A 21,619-nucleotide genomic window follows, 5' to 3' on the forward strand; every position below is an offset into this window, starting at 1 on the left:
ACATCAGTAAGACATGACTGTATCATGACTGACTGTGATCTCACCTGGTGTTACACTATATTTGGTAACCCGTTAGATTATGTGACCTGCAGTGTTTGAAGATGTACTTAGATCAGGCTGACAAATTAAAATGGTGCTTCTACATTAATTCATGAGTATATGTTGTACTTTATTAAATATATTTCATATACAAAGAGTACTTTGTCAAACAAAGTGGGTTGCAGGATCTGGTGGGTTGCCAAATATGATTTAACACCCACCTGCAGCCCCTTGTACCTCCAAAACAAGCCATAGCAAACTTTCCAAATTTATTTTTTTAGTTGGATAAACTGGCTACATATGGGGAATCTCAGCTTTTAGCTTGGCTGAAAATCTCTGCTACAATGGCAGATCTTTCCTTTTGGTTGCTCATGATAATCCTACCCCCAGCCAGAAAGTGCCAACCCAGTTTAATTGTTAGACAAAAACAGTTTTTCACAGAGTGAATCGTTAAATGTGCATTGCTAGGAATTGTTTTGAGAGGATGGATTTGACAGTGAGAATTGCTACTTTTGGACAATGTTGCCTTAAAGTGTGTCAACACTTTAAAAAACTGGAGAATATGAGACCTTAGGCAGAACCCATTACCCAGGCAGAAAATCATTGTACTTGTGTTCCCATCCCTAAATAACACCTCAAACAGCAATGTTTGCCATGATTTTTGCAGCATTTGTTAAATCTCTCACTGAAAATAATATTGTTGATATTGATGGTATTGTGATGTTTTGAGTAGCCATATTATTGCTTGACCTTACGACCTTACCTTATTTGTTCATGTCTACACCAAAATCAGTGTCGTAGGAGGGACTACTGGCAGCTACTGTCAAGGTTTTAGGTGTGATGACAGTGAGAAGCATCCAAGGAAATGTTGATCTGATTGGTTGAAGTTAGCCTGTGTTTGATCTCATTGGCAAATGGTTTATCCAATCACCTGCTTTTTTAAAGTGCATCACTTTCCCAAACTGTTTCTAAGGGCAACTTTTCAGATTTCAACTTCTTTTTAAAGAAACAATTGACTTAAGACAATTGTGTGAAGTAATATCTTAAAATGAAGCTTTTCTCAATCCTGTGTCTGCACTTTGGTGTCATATTAATCAGAGTATCAACAATTTCATTTTATTTATAATGATGTCTAATGTGAGACAAACAAAATATTTCCCTGGTTCCACTGTCGTTTTCAGACACTGTCCATACCAGTGTCTATATGCTCAAAGCTATGGTGCTTTAGTTGTTTCACTGATTTGATCCTTCCCAGACATGACGTTTAAATTTCATCTCTGCAGGTGTCAATCAGTGCTGTGAAAGCTGCCATATAGCCCTGCTGGGTTGCAGCCTTTTTTTTTTTTTTTTTGGTGAGAAAATCGGCTTTTTGTTCTCCGCCCGTGTTCCGGTCTTTTGGCGGATTTCAACAACATACAATGGCAGCATTTGAAGAGCGCTGGAAGTGGATGAAAGCAAACCACAGTAATAAGAAGCAGCAGATAGCCCCAACACATGAGGGGAGCAATTCTCTCAGCAGAAAATAAATATGAATTGTACTACTGGAGAGAAGGACACTGATTGCAATCTGCTAGGGCGCAAACAGTGTTGCACTGTGGTGAGCCATTAAAAGGCCAATTGTCTGGGATGCGAGGCCGTGGGTGGGCGGACTTAGAAAGACCCGAAAATAGGTGTTGATTATAATAAGGCAAGGTTCCTCTTTCCTAGAATAGAGAGGAAAGCACTGGTTTTCCAAAGGGAGTAAATGCGTTTATCCACATCCTCTCTGGAGTTTACAACCTATGCTCTTCCGTTGTCTTGGAAAATGAGGCAACACTGTTCCCTTGATTGATAACAAATGAGCATTGAGGAAATGTGAATATATATAATAACATGTGTTCTGTAGCTCTTTGTGCTCGTTTTTAGTGGAGGCCAGTTTCTGTAGAGCTACACTTGGGAAAGTGCTTAACAATAAGCGTGTTGTCTGTAATGGTTCAGACCATGTTATAGTATTATCTAAACATGCTCCCATCCCCTCTGTTACATTAAAACCTGCAGAAGTCCACATGGAAGGCAGTATTTGCTTCAATTGCTGTCCATTATGGTAGTAATCAAATCAAAGTCTGTCTTTTCATTAAATGTTGCATTTTTTCCCCAGAAAGTTTATTTTAGTAAATGTGCTATTTCACTAAGTCTCCGAGAGTCATATTTATGTTACGGCTCAATATCTTGACTGGGAATGATGTCCGATGACAGAAACATGAAAGAAGAAAGGACCTTGTCGGGAGTGTTAAAGGCTCGTATGGAAGGCACATTTGCTCTCACGCCATACCACAGGAACTCAGGCTGATTACTGTCAAGCCTCAAATTACAGTCCTCTAAAGGGTAACATCTTCTTCAATCTAAGCAACCCCATCCCCTCAATCCCCTGATCCGCCATCCGTCTTCAAGAAGGAGACAATCAGGGAAAATATGGGATCAGTCCACTTAATGCAACATGTTTTCTCTTCATTTTTTTTTTTACAAATATGCCTGCCGGGTTTTTACCATGCTGTAATTCCACCCCGAACCCCCAAAACAAACAAACTCTTTTGCTACGTTCAGGAGATTTGTCCAGCTAATTTCAATTCTGTCACATTGTTTTATTACATCACAGCTTCCTTTGAAAAGCTCACACAGAGGAAGACCAGAAAAAGGTGGAACACCGACATCTTTACTGTATGTGGGTTCCACGTGTTGGCTGGTCCACTAACTTGCAAAATAAGGCCTGATTTTGGAGAAAAAAAAATCTCCATTCATCAAAAATGTTTTGTGACCATAATTGAATTACAGGGCAACAGTAGTAATGTAATCAGCACGTTTCCTGTCATGGTAATAGGCTGCCTGTTGAATGAGGGTGGGCAGCACTAGAGGCCTCACATGTTCGTTTAAAGAATGTCCCTCTTTGTTGTGTGCAGATCATTCTGTTTCTCATCTGCCTAATTCTATGACTCCTCTTCCTCCTCAGGTCCTCTGAAGACGGACAGTTTTGCTGACAAGAGGCCCCTGCTGGGGGTTTGCAAGAGCACAGGGTCCTCGGGGTGAGTTCACTCATCATGACAAAGCTGACGTCACCTCCTCTCTCAGCAGGTTTTAGTGGTTAAAATCCTCTGCTGTGTTCTTCCACATGCTACTGTAAGATTCCAGCCGATCACTGCAGCTATAGCAGTCACTGATTAGCTCACTATCAACCAACTGTGAATAACTACTCCTGCAATTATATTTGACTTGAATGGGTTTAAGGACAGTATTGATATTACAGTTAACAAAAAAAATTAGAAAACTTTTAAAAACTTAAATAAGCTAATTTAAAATACAAATATTGATAAAATAAACATTATGCAACAGTTAGTTCCAACCAAACAATCTGATTGGTCAGCTAGACATTTAGAATGTGCTTAAATCAGCATGACAGCACATGGTTCTCATCACTAAAAATATTACTAAGGATGTTTTTGAACAGTTTTTATTAATGAAAATGAATCATGAGCCACAACTGACCTATAATAAAGTATGATCTCCTCTTGATGTAAAATGTATAGAATAATTATGCTGCAGACTGCCCCTTTAATACAGGTGCTGACTCGCTTGTGTGTGACAGGCCAGAGAGTAGTCATGTTTTGTGACTGCAGAGAAACTGTTATTCTTGAGAGGATAAATGTCAACAAATATGGAAAATGGGAATTTTGGAAGTCTGTCTTTTTTAAAATACATTTTTAATTTTTGATATGACAGTGCAAAGGAGTTATTGAACATGTTACACAGACAGCAACTCTGTTCAGCTTCTCCATCAGCTGTGATGGTGGGTCTGTGACATGTTGCTACCAGCTTAAAAATACATGTGAAGTTTGTGGATGTAGTAGCTGAATTTGTCCATGTAAAACTTGTTTTTTTTTTCAGCAGATGCCGTAGTTAGAGAAGGAGTGAGCTGAGAAAGCAGTTTAGTGTTTGTATGTGTCCTATTTATTTAGTTTAGGAAGCCTCATGATCCCGAGAAGACTTTAACATTAGCTCAACGTTGGCTGCTGACTCAACAGGGAGTGTTGCCACAGTCATCACTAAGGATCGGTCTATTTGCTTGAGTAGTAAATTAGGTTTCATTACACAGTTCTGTTGACATGGCTGATTGTTATTAGTCAGACCCTGTGTGTTTCCAGGGAAATGGAGATAAAACTAGCAAAAAAGTTTTCATTTTGAAAGCAAATTGCCCCACAACATGAATAAATCTTGATGATATCTTTTTATCTGTAGCCTGTTGTATAATCACAATATTACACTTGAGGGTGTGCTCTAACATCATTATTAGCCCTTCAGCCCTTCTAGCTGTCCAATCAGATTGCTTGGTTGGAACTAACTGTTGCTTTAAAGTGATAACTTGCACAAGAATGATGCAGTCAGTCCATCAGCATCACTGAAGGGTTAATAATTATGGGATACAATGGGTTACAGACAAACACAAATATATAATCAAAATTTATTCATGTCCTGTTGTAATATTGCGTAAATAAAAACTACAACATGATTTCCACAGTATATGCAGCAATTAGGACAATCATGGTGATGGGGCTTATCTGAAGCACATCAAGTAAAAACAAAAAGGGGCCTTAAAATAAACCATGAGGGAAGCTGCAAGTCATGTGTGTGGAAAAATCGTGACAGAATTTGTCATTTTAAGTAATCTATTCAATCAGGACACCTTGGTGTGCGTTATAATAACAGCTAAATACTAAAAAAAAAAAGTCCTCCCGAGAGAAAATAGCAAATAGACCATGTTAGACTGACTAATAAAGAAGGAACCAGTAGACATTCTACAACCTTTCAGTCTAGTAATAAAGCACTGCTAGCATGCCTTAAATTCACAAGTTTCTTCATCCAAATACCGAAAGAACTGATTTAAAATTCAATTTAGTTATTGATAGGTTCTGAAATCCTTGAGATTATTAAGATGATTGATTTGAATAAAAGTTTAGCTGGAGGATGCAGTTTGTGAAAATGGAAATTGGAACCACAGAAACTTTCAGTCCACTCTGATTGTACAGTGTTACAGAGTGGAGCTTCTTCCTTAACTAACCTTAACTTGCAGAATCAGTGTTAATTAATGATAATTAGTGACAGCTGATATGATCTGCTCCCAGTTTATGAAAAAGTGTAAGTGCTGAAATGTTTGCCCGCTACTTTTTGCTAATATATAAAAGAAAGAGAGGATAGCCAATAAAATGTATTATTGTTGAAACTTGTAATTTATATCTGCATTTTGCCAACCTCAGTGTCTCAGCACACCCAAATTTTTTACATTCATACACTCTCATTTGGATAAACACTGTATAGTCCAGCTCCAGCACAGGAGCTACAACACTAGCAGGTGGACATGGACAAAACACACATTACAGTAAAGACTTATTGGAATTTGATAGGTTATATGTTAACCAATATCAGTCTATTAAAATATGCATGGATCAGGGCCTATACTGATACTTGGGATTGGCTTGGCGATTCTCTATTGAAAACTGACATGTACACTCATGCCAAAGAGGCCAACACTAAGCTTAAAGAGGAAATCTGTAATATATTTACTGTAATAAATCATGAAACGTCCACAATATGTCATTAGAGATCAAGGAAACTTGTTAAGTTGAATTACTCGCTTCTCTGACAACATCAGTCCAGCAGCATCAGTCCCTCTTTGAAATTTCTGTTTCGGGCTGGAATAACATTTTGTTTGCCCATTTCATTTCTTAAATTATCGTTCAAATGAATTCTGAACGTTTGCAGAGTGAATTAGTGTCTGTTTATGAGCCATAAGAAATCATTAATAATTAAAATGTGTAAATTTTTATAACACTTAATTGACCAAATGTGTTTATGGAGTCTGGCAGGCAGTGAGACTCGATGTTTAGAGTGTGTATTTTCAGAGCAGAAAGGATAACAGAGTTAACTTTACATTGACAGACAACTGACAGTTACTCATCGTTACTTGTTATTGTCAGTTTATGAAGTTGCTCTCACGGAGTTCCTGCAGCCAGCAGAGCTTTTTTTTTTTCTTTTTTTTTAATGGAATCCGTGCAAACTAAGTCTAAACACAACTTTGACATATTGGCACTTTATAAAGTTAATATGGCAAATGAGTTGGTAAGGAGTTGCCTATTTACACATCCAGCCAACTCAGAGAACATCTGTGTTCTTAACAAGGGGAAACAATTGGAGCTACAAACTGAGCTATGACTGACAGCATTGCAGATGTCGACACGGCAAACCAAATCATGAATCTGTCTATGTGAATCAAATTGAGCATTTGTTTTTAGCTTTAGAACATTAGAAACACATTTCAATATCCATTCCAGTAAAACACCATGAACTAAGATCTCAGTAATTAATATATCATTGATCTAACAGCTCTCCGGCAGTGCAATATCTGGGCATTTCAGTCTGTTGCATTGGATTGCATTAAATTGTGTAAGTGTACTTTGCTTTATACAGTGTATGTGTGTATTTTATTGGATTAATTTCAGGGGAACTCTCCTGAAAAGTACCCACACTGCTCAGACACCAAAAGCACAGATACTAAAGCATCCCCTAGGTGTTGTTGGAATGATCCATCTTCATGACATTTTGTCTTTTAAAAGAGCAAAAGGGAGTGGAAAGTGTTTCACTCTTTGTAATGTTATGAAGTGCAAATCCTACATCTGAAAGTAATTTTCTGTTAATAATAAGAGGCATCAAAGGACACCAAACTTCTTATTATGAAGTCTTCACATGCACCCAACTGGAGCTGAGCCAGTGACTGTGAGTCATGAATTCTTTGTGGCACTATTTTTGGAATTCGAGCAGTACCTGAACGCCCTGTAGGCAGGCAAAAAGGAGACTAAACAGATGTGTAGATCCCTGGGATTCTCCGAGCTGGCACTGGGAATGTCATGTCTTTGTTTAGTGAAAGACAGCAAATTTAAAAAAGTGACAGACCCCAAGGCTCCTCTCCATGCCCAGTCCATGCCCTCCCCTCCCCTCTCCCCCCTCCTCCTCCTTTTACTTATGCTGCTCTTCCAGAGCAACACAAAATTTAACTCAATATATCCTCCCCGGGAAATGAAATAAGGAAGTCTGTCTTCAGCTGGGTCTTGATGGAGACCACCTTCTTGATGTTTTCCAGGGACTGCCGCCCCTGTCTCTCTGACGCCGCTGCCGTTGCTTCTGCTTTTCCTATGTCCTCGCTGACACTGAGACAGGCAGCGTTTTGACGGTTTGGCGAATCATCCAGGCGTCGCTCGACACTAATGCTGAAAACATGCACTGTGTTGAAAAGCAGAAACCCTGACCTCTGGCTGAATGGCACAGCCTGGTTCTTCCCCCTACAGAAGTGCTTGGTAAATAACACTCTGGTCAAAGACGCGAAGGAAAAAGGCTTCCGGGTGCGGCGCAGTACTTTCCATTGGGCCTGTTCATAAACTTACTAAGGTCCTCACACAATTTTTAGCATATAATCATTTTGAAATAACAGATTTTGTTAACCACCAAAAAGGATGCCGTCTTGACACTTAAATGGAAAACAGATTGGAGCCTTGGCCGCTACAGCGGTGCTGGTTTAGAAGTTGGTTCAGTCAGCTCTAGGCTTAGATTACAAGATTTGCAAATTAAAGGAAAACCAGAGAAGGGAAAAAGCATGTGTGCTGAAGCCCTGTACTTGTGGATTTCCAGCCAGGCACACTCAACATAATTTTATCAATGGAAAGGATTATGCGTTAAGTCCAAACAATGTATAGATCCAGTGATTTTCTTGACAGTAAAGCTACATATGCGTCCCTTTCACTCTCTGCACCAGTGCCAGTAGGCTTTGGGAATTAGTAAAGAATGCTGGTGCCATTGCAGACCTTGGTATGTCTGCTCACATTTCTGGAAAGGATTTGTGTTTCCTTCCCCTACTTGCTGTTGTTATTATTTTCATTCATTTTAATTACACCCACAGGTATTAAAATTCGAGGCCGCTCTCGCTGAATGAATGTAAATTTTATGGCTAAGACAGAGGCAACTTAAGTGTTTGTGGGTGTTTGAGTGCACATACTTCTTGGGCAAAAGTTCAGTGATGAATAAGCGTGCTTTGTTCTCTGGAGTTTGGGAACTGTCAGTGACATTTCCAACCTCCAGCTACCCCCTCACAACATCTCCAGATGCTGAGAGGATGTGGTCCTTTTTTCTTCTAACCAATGTAGTCCTCTTTCACCGTGTGGATTACTACTGGGTGTGCTATTTACAGATGGATATTCTGTGCAGATATCATCGTCACTGTTGAGGCCGTGGATGCTCTTTTTTCAAGGGCCAGCACAATCACAGGGCTTTTTTCTGCTCCATGCCATGAATGTCACCGCTCTCAGTCCTGTCTTTATTTTTTATTCCAAAGGCAGTGTCAACTTTTCGTCTATTCAGAATTTTCCTTCTGTTTCTTAAGATTTTCTCATCGTATCATTCATCGTGAATGATGAATGATTATTGAAACTTGAAATCTAATAGCATTAAATGTGTTAATCCTGGACAGCTATGAAGTATGCACGTCTGTGTTGTGGGTTTGGCAACACTTTTTGTGGCTGGTGGTCACGTCCAACGCATTTTTATTGATACAGATCCCATTGTTTTTCCATTTGGAATGAAGGTGCAATTTCCACTAAAGCAGCAAAGTGAAGTATCTGTCTGCAGGAAAATATTATAAGACGAGAACGATGTGTTCAGTCACAGCCATAGACAGAAGTGGCCAAAGTGGGAGCACACTGAGTGATTTCTTCAGAGGATCCACCTCGACTTTATCAAAAGTCAGGGTTTCTGCAGGTCCCTAAAAAGTCTGAAATGTAATAATCTGAATTTTGGGTGGGATTTTGATGGGTCTTAAAAATAAATGTTTCATTTATAAAGTTAGATTTGGCTTCAGTCTTTGCTTTCAATGTGTTTTTGGGGAAAAATGTATTCACCATGCTGTAACAACTACAAAAAAAAACTAACATTGAGCCAATAAACACTCATGTAAACTGTGCATGTACTTTGTTGCTAGCATAGATATGAAATAGGTCTTAAATTGCATTCACATTGGTCTTCGAGAAACCTTAAGAAGTCTTTAATTTAACTTATTGAAACCTGCAGAAACCCTGAAAATTTTGCTACAGCACACAGTCTGTATTTAAGGTTGTTTCAAATTAATGTTGGAATGAAGTGACTCATCTCTTGAAGAAATCTGGACTTTGCTTTTCCCTATTTCCCCAAACACACTGGAAATCTGTGGCTATTATTATTATTATACATTAATTTACAAATCAAAAATAATTGTGGATTTCAGCTAACTTTTGACATTCCATAAACAAAACAATTTATCTATTAATTGGCAAATTAATTGGCAGATTAACTGTTAAAATAAATATTTGCAGCCCGCATTGAAGACCAAAGTCAAAAGGCAAAACATTGAGAATAAAATAAAATTATTTGCTAGTAAATAATGTAATTTATAATGTAGTTGTTAAAGTTTAAAGGCAATGTTAAATCCTCATCCTAATCCCAAACCGCTGGCAGTGTCATTAAATTGGACCAAAAACCAACTGCTTAGCCTCTCCTCCAGTATCCAGATGTGCTGTTGCAGTAACTTGAATTTGTCTGACTTTCCTGTGACTATCATTCAACTTTTGCAGCATTTTATCATGTAGATCTACTAATAATTCTATAATATTATATTTATCATTGTAGATTTTGTTTTGCTTCAGCTCACTGTTTTTCCTGATGCATGCTTTCTAGAAGGTTTTCTAACAGGAGTGAGATGTTGACAGCTGTCCTGTGCTGTCTCAATTTTGGGAGCTATAGGTACTTGATGGAGTGGAGATAATTGTGTGCCCTTCCTGAAGTGAATTTTAAAGTGTTAGTCATTGTGTTGTAATCAGATATGCTCCAAAATGTTAGCTTTTCATACAGTACATTTTGACTAATACTCCTGATTGGATATTAAAGATTTGGTTGATAATAATGTCAATTCCAGGACTGAAAAAATATTCTCAAGCAACCTTTTTAGCACGGGGAAAGAGCATGTTTGGTCAAATAATATTACAAATCTGGTAATGTGTCTACATATGTCAGATTTTTCTGTTTTCTCATAAAACCTCTTTCTTTTAACTCTGCTAAATCAGTCAGGGATTTTGTCTAAATCCAGTCTGCTAAAGTCTATTTATATTCTTCCAGAAATTAAATGTGACAACTTTATTGAGCAAGCTGGTCATTTTTATAGCCCAATTACCACCGCATGCACTGTCTAAAGGCCGAAGACAGCTGGAGTGGAGTCCGCATTTTTGCTCTGGCACTAGAGAAACAGTCACAGAAATTCACCTACACTGTAGAAACTGCTCCGTAGATGCTCACTGATGAACGTTACTGATACTGGAACCAACAAATTGTAGTCAAACCAAACCCAAACATCCCAGGACTTCATACATTATTCACATCTCCATTTTCTAGGCTTCAGACAGAAAAAATACATTAGAGCTGAAATGATTAATTGATGCATCAATTATTAACTATAAAATTAATTGCCAACTATTTCGATAATTGATTAATTGGTTTGAGTCATCGTTTTAAAGAAAAACAGTCCAAATTCTCTGATTTCAGCTTCTTAAATGTGAATATTTTCTAGTTTCTTTACTCCTCTCTGACAATAAACTGAATATCTTTGAGTTGTGGACAAAACAAGACATTTGAGGATGTCGTCTTGAACTTCAGGAAACTCTGATCAATACTTTCCACCATTTCTATTGACCAAGCAACTAATTGATCAACTGAGAAAATGATTGGTTGATAATGAAAATAACAGAAACAACTTGAAAAATAGTACATATGTACATGTGCTCCACATGTTTTGACCTATTTTTCAACTGACAAGATTGTGACTGGATTAATTTATTGATTAATTGAGAAAATAATCAACAGATTAATTGACAATTTCTGCTGTAGCATGGCTGAAGTGTATGTGGCTTTGTACTTTCATGGTGCAGTGCTAAAATCAAAAGCAAAAACGTGTTGATTATAATTTTGGGTGCCACCTCTTCCTAAGGTTATCGACAGTATCAGAGTATTTCTACTGTTTCATACCACATGTTTAAAAGGAAATCTATAAAAAAAAATCTATATTTTGGTTTGGTTTTTATTGTCCTGTCTAACATTTGGCTAAACTATACAGCATTCAGTGACTTTACCAGCACTGTGTGTATAGGTTGATAATAATAGTAATATTTAGTAGTATTTATTTCTGTTGTGGTATTGAAAGAGGTATTGAGTATTTTTTAAAATACTGTTATTGTATTGAAGTATAAAATCCTGGTATGGTAACAAGTCAAAGTCAAAGGTAAATGTATAGAAAACATAATTTCATACTCCTGAACGTCCATATTTAAATCCGCTTCAAATCCAGTGGTGAAAAAAAGTGCAGGTTATTAATTACATGGTTGCAAGCAACAAATTCCACTTAGCTCACACACACACACAAACACTTTTGATGCCGAAAGCCCATTGTGGCACTAAGCCCTTGTGTTTCAGTGCATTTTCATGACAGGTTTTACTCTGTGGACCGGATGTATCCGTCTTCTAAAGTGTATTAAATGGAAATCATCAAGCATTTGTATAAAACGAGGCCCCAGATTAAGGGGATTTGGCGAAGTGATGCTTTTTATCCGCCATGAGGTTATGGTGTTCTTCACTGTCACATTATGACCACCCATGGGCACACACACTCACGCGTGCGCTCATCCTATCCAAGCCGACTACATGTGTTGGGTAGATGCAGCCTCAGAGAAGTTATCCTGGAGCATCTGTATGAACTTAATTTGTACTTTTACATCATAGTTTGATGTGATGCTGTATTGATTATGTGTCCGTGATGATGCCGGTGTTCAGAGAGGACGTCATACCAGAGCAGACACAGACACTAGTGAGCTTTTTCTTCTCTGTCTCCAAAGTTTGTCTTCAATTTGTGGGCAGGAATGTCACGTTCTCCGCTGAAAAAAAGAAAGAAAAAAAAAAAACGGCTCAGATGAAATCGTTCCTGGGCCCTTTTGTCATGCCCCAGCGTGGAAATGAGAGTGGCTGTAATCTGGTCTTCCACTTCCCCTTTTTCATTGCCCCACACACGCACACATACATACACACTTGTTCTGCGCATAGGCAGAGCTTCGGGGCTCAGGCTTCTCTGCGGAGCGTTTATTTTGACTTGCATGTCTGTTTTATGTCTGTCGAAAATGTGTTCTGCCTCACCAGTTTTCCCCCTTCAAATAGGAAGTCAGATTAAACTCAGTAGTACTGGAAGTGGTGCATATAAACACACCCGACAGGCTGAATGATTAGTAATGACTTTTCAAACCTTTACCACAACCCCATTCCCCAGTCCAGGCCTCTGTGGTCAAAGCAATTAATATTTTATTTTACTAGCGTTTAAACCTTTCCTTTCCCTTTACATTACACTAAGTATGTAGCGGTATTAATGTAATTCTCTTCAGATGTTGGATGAAAGATAAAGGGGCATTGGCTCGGTTACGAGACGCTGGTGGTTCCATACTTATCTAGCATCTCAGAGTAAACCTTAAGTCTTAAGCGGCCAAAAATAATTTGATGCATTTTAAGAGAGAAAACGTTTAAACTTAATTCAAGAAATGACTCCTGCCTCTACCAAAATTTAGGAGAGCTCCAGAGGTGACCTAACTTGTTTGGAGATGGTGTTCAGAAGGGCTGGGTATGAGTACTCGATACCTATTAAGGTATTGAACAAAATAACCCAGTACTGAGTTATAGCGAAATATCTCCCGACAAATGATGCCTGCATTTAATCCTTTTTGTACTCAGATAGAAAGAAACACATTGTATGGTTTTGTTTGCAGCCAAACACTGTAAGCAATTCTTCCTGATTTAATGCAGCATGTGATTGGTCCGCTACCCCAACAGCTAGGTGTGGCGTATTTGACAGAGTTGGCAGTCCAGCATGCTTAAATGCCACCAAAAATGGCTGGTTGAAAGTATGGCTGCACAACACACCTATAGCATCTGATAATAATATTATTATATGCATATATATGCATTAAATGCAGAAGGACTTTTTTAGGATTGCTTTTATGATGGGTCTTTAATGAAGCAGGAAAAAGGGGATTAAATGAAGTACTGTATTGTATTAGTATCACTTTAAGAATACTGGTATTGATGCTGATATTATAGTTTTTCAAATGATACCCAGTTCTTGCATTCAGGCAGAGATATTTATTGATAGCAAGGAGATTTTAAGCCAAGTTAGCCGTGTGGCCCAAGGGCGCTTGTTTGGTCCATCTCATTGGTCCAGGCTGAAGAATCCTCAGAGGATGAATCCTACTGACTCTGTGATCCCATGGCCTTTTCTCTGGAGTAGGGGTCAGCAACCTTTTTTTTTAATCAAGGAGATGCAACTGTTTTCCTGGGTGACTTTTCTCTTTTTTTTTGGAGTTGGCACTCATGGCTAGCCTAGAGAGATTCAAGACTAGCCAGGAGCCAAAATTAGAGGAAAAGTCACTGAACTGAAGACGTAGGCCAGACTTTTTTCTGGCAGGCCCTGCTTCAGATGCCAAAAAAAGTTCACACCTCCCAGGGCACTTGGATAGCTCAGTTGGTAGAGCGTGCACCCCATGTACAGAGGCTGTGAGTCCTCTGCAGCAGCCGTGGGTTTGACTCCCGTCCGTGGCCCAGTCAATCAGTCATTAATAATAATCAGGGATGCAACTGATAAAAAAGGGCTTCAAGTTGAATTTTTGGTCATTCAGAGTGGCCCTCCCTACAGTCAGACTTCAATCAGTGACTAGGCTACACATTTTTACAACTAAGAGAATATCAGAATCACTTCAGGTCTGCAACAATGATAGATGAAAATTAAAATGTTAAAAGAGAATCTTTATTCATTTCCACCTGCAGGTTTACATTTTTGGTTCAGAGCAAAATATCACAAAAATTATTGAATTGATGATTTAAATTTTCTACAAATGTTGTGCACATTCAACAAATCTTAATGGTTGCCTGACTTTTCTTTTAAGCACAAAATGAGAAATCTCAGTGAATATGTTTCCACTTACAGTATTGCTCATTATTACTCATTTTAAATACATAATTTTGTTCTCACAGGATGAATCCGAATGAGTTAGATGATTCCATGACTTGTCGTCTAACTCCACCATGAAGTTGACATTTGCGCTTTCAATCTGAAAGAACAAATAAAGGTCCTCTGAGATGTTTGATGAGTAGGGGCCCTGATTTGACATAGTTTTTACCCTGTTCCTTGTGTATTCTCCGAGCCAGGATGCTATGATAGCACATCCATATACAAAATACTCTTTGAGGTTTCTGTTGGTATTTAGCATGCAGTCATCCTGTCATGGATTCACCTTCCCTCTGGTCCCCTGAGAGCATCTGCAGATTGTTGCTTTGATCGGCCCTTCTCGTGCAGACTGAAAGGCCATATAACTCCTGTGACAAGAAAACCTGTCTCTTTACGGCTTGTAGAGTTGTTAGGCTTTTTTCCATCGGTGGTTTTAACTGGTCATTAACCAGCCTGACTTCTCGTGTCTTCTCTCACAGTTGGTGGCCTCATACTGACAAAACAGTTCTGCTAATCTGTTATGGTTTAAGAATAATTTAAAATGTCATTTTTTACTCATTGTATTGATTTGTTTTATGGAAGAAGAAGCCAGTAGGTGGGTGGGGTTATTGAGAGTGCCTTGAACCTCCAGTGGGTGGAGAGTTATTTGTAAAGGCTGGAAAGTGAGTTCTGAGTGCCAGAATTCTTAGCACGTGATGAAATAATCATTAAGTCATCAGCATTATAACCCATAAATGTTGTGTCCTCCTAAAAGCTGTCCCCTAGCTCGTATCCTTATGCGCAGGCAGATACAAAAATGCAAAGTTAACTCGTCACATCTTTTAGATACAGCTTTGAGATGTCAAAGCAGAAGAAAGAACTCCTCCATGACCAGATGTTTCTTGTGTCAAGTGCTTCCACTTAGCTCAGACAGAAAATTGGCACACAAGGCTAAAATGGCTAAAATTGGAACTAATGCAAGCTATGGTTTTGGTAATGAATATTAATGTCCACTTCGCTGCTGTCAAAGGAAGAAGGAATAAGCTGGATTTATGGACTGCATATACATAAATTCCCATGTTGCATTTCTTTTCATTGTTACACTATTTATTGTTGGGTAGTTCCTAAAGTTACAAGGTGGATTTTTATTTTTGTTCATGTCTCGCCTTTTTTATAGGGAGAAAAGACAGTCAGTCATGGTTATGTTTGATATCTTACTCATTTTTATAAACACTAAGAATTAATAGGAGACTACACAGCCAGACACACACACACACACACACACACACACACACACACACACACACACACACACACACACACACACACACACACAGACACACACACACACACACACACACACAGGGCAGCGTGTTCCCAAAATGCTGGCCATTAAACTGTATGTGCAGTATTAAACAGCAAAGGAAATGTATTTCTGGCAGCTCTGCAGACATGGAGCTGTGGTTGAACTTTTTACCCTAATTACTTTCCTACTAATGCCTGCAGCTTGCCGGAATCACTGTGGCTCCCTCCAGGCCCCCAGCAGGCTCTGATGTGGCCAGTGTTTGTTGAGTATCGGGGGTAGGGGGGTGGTGGGGGGTGAGTTTGAGCTGAGAATGAGACGAGTGGGAGTAAAAAACAAAACAAATAACAGGAGGGAGTAGGGAAAGAATGTTGCAGTACAGTTTTTAGTTTCCAGTTTTTATGCACACATGGATGTACGGCCCTCGGACTGCTAATAAACATCAAAATTTGAACACAATATACAATTCTGTGACAACTCCATCTCCTGATAAAGTTATGTTTAAAAGATATAACTGAAATGCATGCTGAGGTTCTGTTTCCAGGGTCCAAAATCAACTTTAAATGCCAGCTGTTTGCCTTTGTTGTTGCACTGGAGAGTTTGTGTCACATTTTCTAAAAGCTTTCGCAGAGGCTTTCCTGTTCTGCCAAGAATAAAATTCTGGGGAGAACTTTTGAGTCGTAGCTGAATGTTGGCATAAACTGTTGGATATTGGCAACGCTGATTTTAAATTTCTGGTTTCAGTATTCAAAAGGCCCTATCAGTTGAACCCCAGTGGAAATGCTTTTCCTCAGAAGTTCAGCAGTCTTCAGTTGGAATAGAGTTCACTTCTTTCAGCAGAGCCAGCCTCGACTTCCCAAACCGAGGTTGTATTTGTTTAGCATTTCCACAGCATGTAATTGTCGTTCGTATTTGGGGAGCTTGTAAAACTTTGCACCAGTCGGAAATGTGGTGACGTCCCTTCCTTGTAAATGAATTTATTTGCCTGCTTTTTAATTCCTCCTCAGGCTTCCATCTATGCTTTCCACAGCCACATGAAATCTTGTGGTTTTGATTCCCTGGTTTAGTTCACGTTCATAAAAAGAAGTGTGCAGATTCTCTCAGCCAGAGGGAAAGTGCTCATGGAATAAGCGCAGCATTGATGTGAAAATTAAAATAACAGATGTCAACAGGTTTCATCAAGGAGGAAGCACAGGCTAGATTGATGATAATGGCACAATAATAAGACACGCGCCATCCATTATGGTCTGTAATGACCATTGTAAACAGTTGCATCTAAAAGTAAGACTCACACATGGTTGTAAAAGTCACATTAAACATTGTGTTGTTGGGAGGTTCTCCAAATTTGGTGGAGTGCAGCACACAGTAGGACAGAAAAATGACCCAAGCAGCCAGAGTTTACTGTAGGGCCATTCTAAAGGGAGATGGATTCAGCAGGTGTGCCCTCTGGTTGCTTTACTACATAGCAATTTAGGATTAGAAAAATCCAATTTTGGACTCTTGAGTTCTTGACCCAAGTCAAGTCTAATAGTTTTCATTGTGGGTGATCGTTCTCGCCAAAGTGAAAGCTGTGCCTAGAGTATGGCTCAGTATTGTTTAAAATCTCTGCATACTGTCGCCCATATGATTATATGTGATGGTGAGCTACAAGACATTTTTAGCAACACTAGTAGTAGGGCTCTGGTGCTGGTAGCCTACACCACTGAGGACCAGACTTCAAACTTTAGACCAATTGCTGTTAAGGCTGCACAATTAATTGAAATTTTAACAAAATGACAATATATGTTTTTATTATATTCTGGTGCGATATTTGTTAAAGGCAAAATTTGTATCAAAAAAGTTTTAAAATGATGTCCTGTCCTACAAATATGATTCTGGAGACTTAACAAAACATCAACATTTGGTACAGATTCCTGAAAAAAATAAAAAGTAATCATTTTAACATGTTTTTCAATCAAAATAAGAATGATGTAAAAATGATTATTACCTGTAATATGGCAAATCATATTGCAATTGCGATATCAGTCAAAAGAATCACAATTTCAAAATCGTTCAATCCTAACTGCTATTAATTTTGTACAGACATGTATGATGTCTATCCCCTTTTCCCCTAGTTTGCCAGTTTTGAGTCAAACTGCATCAATAACAGAAGATGAATTGCCACAAAATTTAGTACAGACAGTCATTGACCCCAGAGGATAAATTCTAATAACTATGTTTCATGTACCACCACTAGCAGGTAAATTCTTCAGTTATCCAGTGAAATATTTCCACATCTACTTTTTGGATTGGTACTAAATATTTTTCAGAAGCTCATGGTTCTCTGAGGGTGTATCCTGAAGTGATCCCCTGATCAAAATTGCACTTCAGTCCATCAAGCACTTTGATTTGTGACTAAATACCTGCAAAACTTGCACTGACATCCCGGCTAGCTTAAAGGCCTTTCCGCATCAGACATGCTTTTTTTCTCTTGTTTATTTCTCACTATTTTTCCAACCTGTATGTGTCCAAATGTACGCTAGAATAAGTAACCAAGAACGTCAATCTGACCAAGAATTTCATGGCATGGCCACTCCATTTTCTCCTTAATTTTTGAAGTAGTTTCTCGTCCTATCAAAGGAAGTAAATGAGCCAAGCCTCCTTTCCTCCATCTCCCTCATTTTGTATCCTTTCAGACCCAAGGGCCAGTTTGAGTAATAGTAATTGACACATTGATCTAATAGGGCCATCATAATAGGCCTGTTACTGAGCAGGGGAATGGTGCTCGGCGTCACCTTAACATGTGCAAGGACTGACATCCCGCCATGATCCATAATGATAATTGTGATTTAGCCTTGCTTTCAACCTACGCCCCAACGTCCCCGGCATCAGGAAATCTTATTACATCTGACCCTGCATTGCCTCCATTAGAACTGGGTCATTTGTTAAAATACTGCAAAAGCAAAACAATTGAACCCTGTGCCATTTTGATTCTATAATAGCGGGTTATCATTGTCCCTTTGAATCAATTCCAGAGGCCCATTTTTCGGGATAGAGCTTTGAATTGGATTGATTGGACTCTGATAATGCTGAAATCGATGACGCAGCCGCCTGAAAGTAAATTATCGTCGGGTAAAATTTTTGTATTAATCTTAATGCCTGTATTCTTGATTGGTAATGGTAGCCGTGCTCGCAGTGCGAGGACCTTTGAAATGTTGACGGAGACGTTCAGGACCATCAGGGTGGAAAAATGAATCAGGGATTGCTCAGAACTTCTGTGGCACCTCTTTTATCTTCTATCTCCAGTGAACATTCACTGGGACTGGAGGGAGGAACACATTTGCGCTAACATCCGAGCAGTGACACACACACACACACACACACACACACACACACACACACACTACATGTGCACTCCTGGAACGATGTTGTATTTCCGAGCCTGGGCTAAGAGATCTGAGGGCTCTCTTGGCGCCACTGCTGTCCAGTCCCTGGCTTAGGATACATACAATAGCCACACTACTTTGTACTTATAAATGTCTGTATGTGTGTGCGAGTGCATGTGCACATTTGACACATACACTCCCAGCGGGTTTAGCTCATGTATCAGTCATCAAGATGCTTGTTGGATATTGTTGCAGCAGTTTTTTCATCTTCCATCTTTGGGTGTGTGTTCCTGCCTTTGTCTGCGTTAAGAAAAACGAATTGTGTGTCAAAGTGCCGCCTGTGAAGTTAATTAAGTTGTGTGTGTATTAGCAGTGCTGGGTGATTGCTTTATCACTGCATGATGGAATCCTGTGTCTACGGTGTTGGAGAAACTTTGGCAGCTGTGAACACAGTTTATTGAGTTTCATTTGATTGTGCTGAAGCCAGTTCATTGTAAATGTGCTCTAAAAACTCGTTATATTCAGTTATATTAGTTACTTTTGAGGAGGCTGTAGAATTAATGTTGGTTTTAAGTTCCATGATGATGTGTATTTTTTATCTACGACCCAAAAAAGCTGTGTAAAATGTAAATAAAACGAAATGTAATAATTTGCAGATAATCGACTTGCATTGAGGTGAATACAGTTTTTGGAGGCCCCTGACTTTGATGCCTGCAACATGTTTCAAAAAAGTTCCAGTTTGGAACATCCCATGGTTAAACAGGTTAACTGGTAACAGATAACTGCATCATGATCGGGTATTAAAGGGGCATCCATGAAAGGCTCAGTGGTTCCCAAGCATGGATGGGTGAGGTTCACCTCTTTGTGAAAAACTGTGAGAGTAAATAGTCCAACAGTTAAAGAACAATGTTTCTTAACCTCAAACTGCAGGAGTTTCTGTAATCCATGATATCATTAAAAGATTCAGAGAATCGAGGAAATCTCTGCATGTAAGGGGTAAGTCTGAAAGCCAACATTGAATGTCTGTGACCTTTGACCCCTCAGGCAGCACTGCATTAAAACTGCATTAAAAACCTACATAATTATGTAAAGGATACTACATGGGCTTAGGAACACTTTGGGAAACAATTCAACACAGTTTGTTGCTGCATCTACAAATACAAGTTAAGACTCTACCATGCAAAAAGAAAGACATAAATCAACAACATCCAGAAACACTGCAGACTTCTCTGAGCCCCGAGCTCATCTGAGATGGACTGGCGCAAAGTGGAAAAGTGTGCTGTGGTCTGACGAGTCCACATTTCAGACTGTTTTGACAAATCATGGATGTCGTGTCCTCCAGGCTAGAGAGGAAAAGGACCATCCAGATTGTTACCAGAGCTAACTTCAAAAGCCAGCATCTTTGATGGTACGGGGGTGTGTCAGTGCCCATGGCATCATGGGTAACCGTCACATCTGTGAAAGATACATAGAGGTTTTGGAGCAACATAGGCTGCCATCCAGATGACGTCTTTTTCAGAGATGTCCCTGCTGATTTCAGCAAAACAATGCCGCATTACAACACTGTGGCTTTGTAGTAAAACACCTGGAGCTCTAGACTGGCCTGCCTGCAGTCCTGTACTGACCTGTGTTGCAAAATATGACAGTGGAGATGCCAGACTGTTGAACACTTGAAGTCATATATCGAGCAAGAATGTGAAAGCATTTCAGTTTCAAAACTTCCAGTTTGTGTCCTCAGTTGACAAACACTTACTGAGTGTTGTTAAAAGAAAAGATGATGCACCACAGTGATAAACATCCTAACTATTGTGGAACATGTTGCAGGCACAAAATTCAGAATGAGTGTGTATGTACAAAAACAAAGTTTATTAGTTTAAACATTAAATATCTTGTCTGTATATGGTATTCAGTTGAATATATCTCAAAGTTTTTGTTTATTCAAATCATTGCATTCTGTTTTTATTTATGGTTTACACAACATCCCACCCCACTTTTTATATTTTATTGAAATTTCATGTAACATACTCTTACTCTAACCACTAAACAAAGAGGCTTTCCTAACATTTCAAATCCCCAGACGTTCGGTAGGCAGGGAGATCTCTGATTGTCAGGTATCGTGAGACTGGGGTTTCACAATGGCCTCTAACTTGTGTTCCAAAAATTGCCACAGCCAACAGGCGTTTAACCCACAGTGGGGAGCATTTGAGCACATATGAGTGGCCATATAAGATGCAAGTTATGATACCATCTAGCATGTTAGTGAAGTACAACACAACGGGCAAATGGTGCATGGTACAGTACATACACAGCAGTGTCACTACAGCTGACATAAAATGAAGAGAGACAAATTTAAGAACTTTTATGGTACATTTTGAACAAGCAACTTATTGAACTGTAATTGGCTGTTTTATCTACTGCAATCATATAAAATACATCATGTTGCTAACAAACCTTACATCACCACCCCTACATTTTTTAAGGACATGCCTAATTGGAAACAATGCTCTTCTCCCATTCTCCTCAGTAGTAAGCACATGACTTCTGCATGTCCCTGTGCTAATATGAAGGGCTGCCCAGCTCACTCTAATTGGTTTTGCAATGCAGCTTTTTGAAACTCTAATTGTTTCCTTCCAGTTTTAACAACAAAGGCCAGGAGACTGTCTCCAGGCTCTATTGAGCAAAATGTTTAGAGACTGATGTGAGGCTCTGGTGAAACCCTGGTCTATCTTTTGCTCTTGAAGTCCTAGAACCTGGATCTCCTCAAGGACACACTCTTACAATATTGAACCACTTGTA

At 39.1% G+C, this 21,619-nt stretch overlaps 1 protein-coding gene across 1 annotated transcript in view; it reads left to right on the plus strand.

Moving 5' to 3' along the window:
• bcas3 (BCAS3 microtubule associated cell migration factor) overlaps nt 1-21,619 on the plus strand; it is a 486,530-nt gene that overhangs the window by 23,721 nt on the left and 441,190 nt on the right. The window contains exon 7 of the mRNA XM_084716803.1: nt 3,026-3,098. Coding sequence (XP_084572929.1) covers nt 3,026-3,098 — 73 coding nt within the window. The remainder of the gene's footprint in view (nt 1-3,025; nt 3,099-21,619) is intronic.

Source organism: Lutjanus erythropterus, chromosome 4 (genome assembly GCF_056507025.1).
Source record: "Lutjanus erythropterus isolate fLutEry1 chromosome 4, fLutEry1.hap2, whole genome shotgun sequence".
NCBI classification, from domain to species: domain Eukaryota; kingdom Metazoa; phylum Chordata; class Actinopteri; order Lutjaniformes; family Lutjanidae; genus Lutjanus; species Lutjanus erythropterus.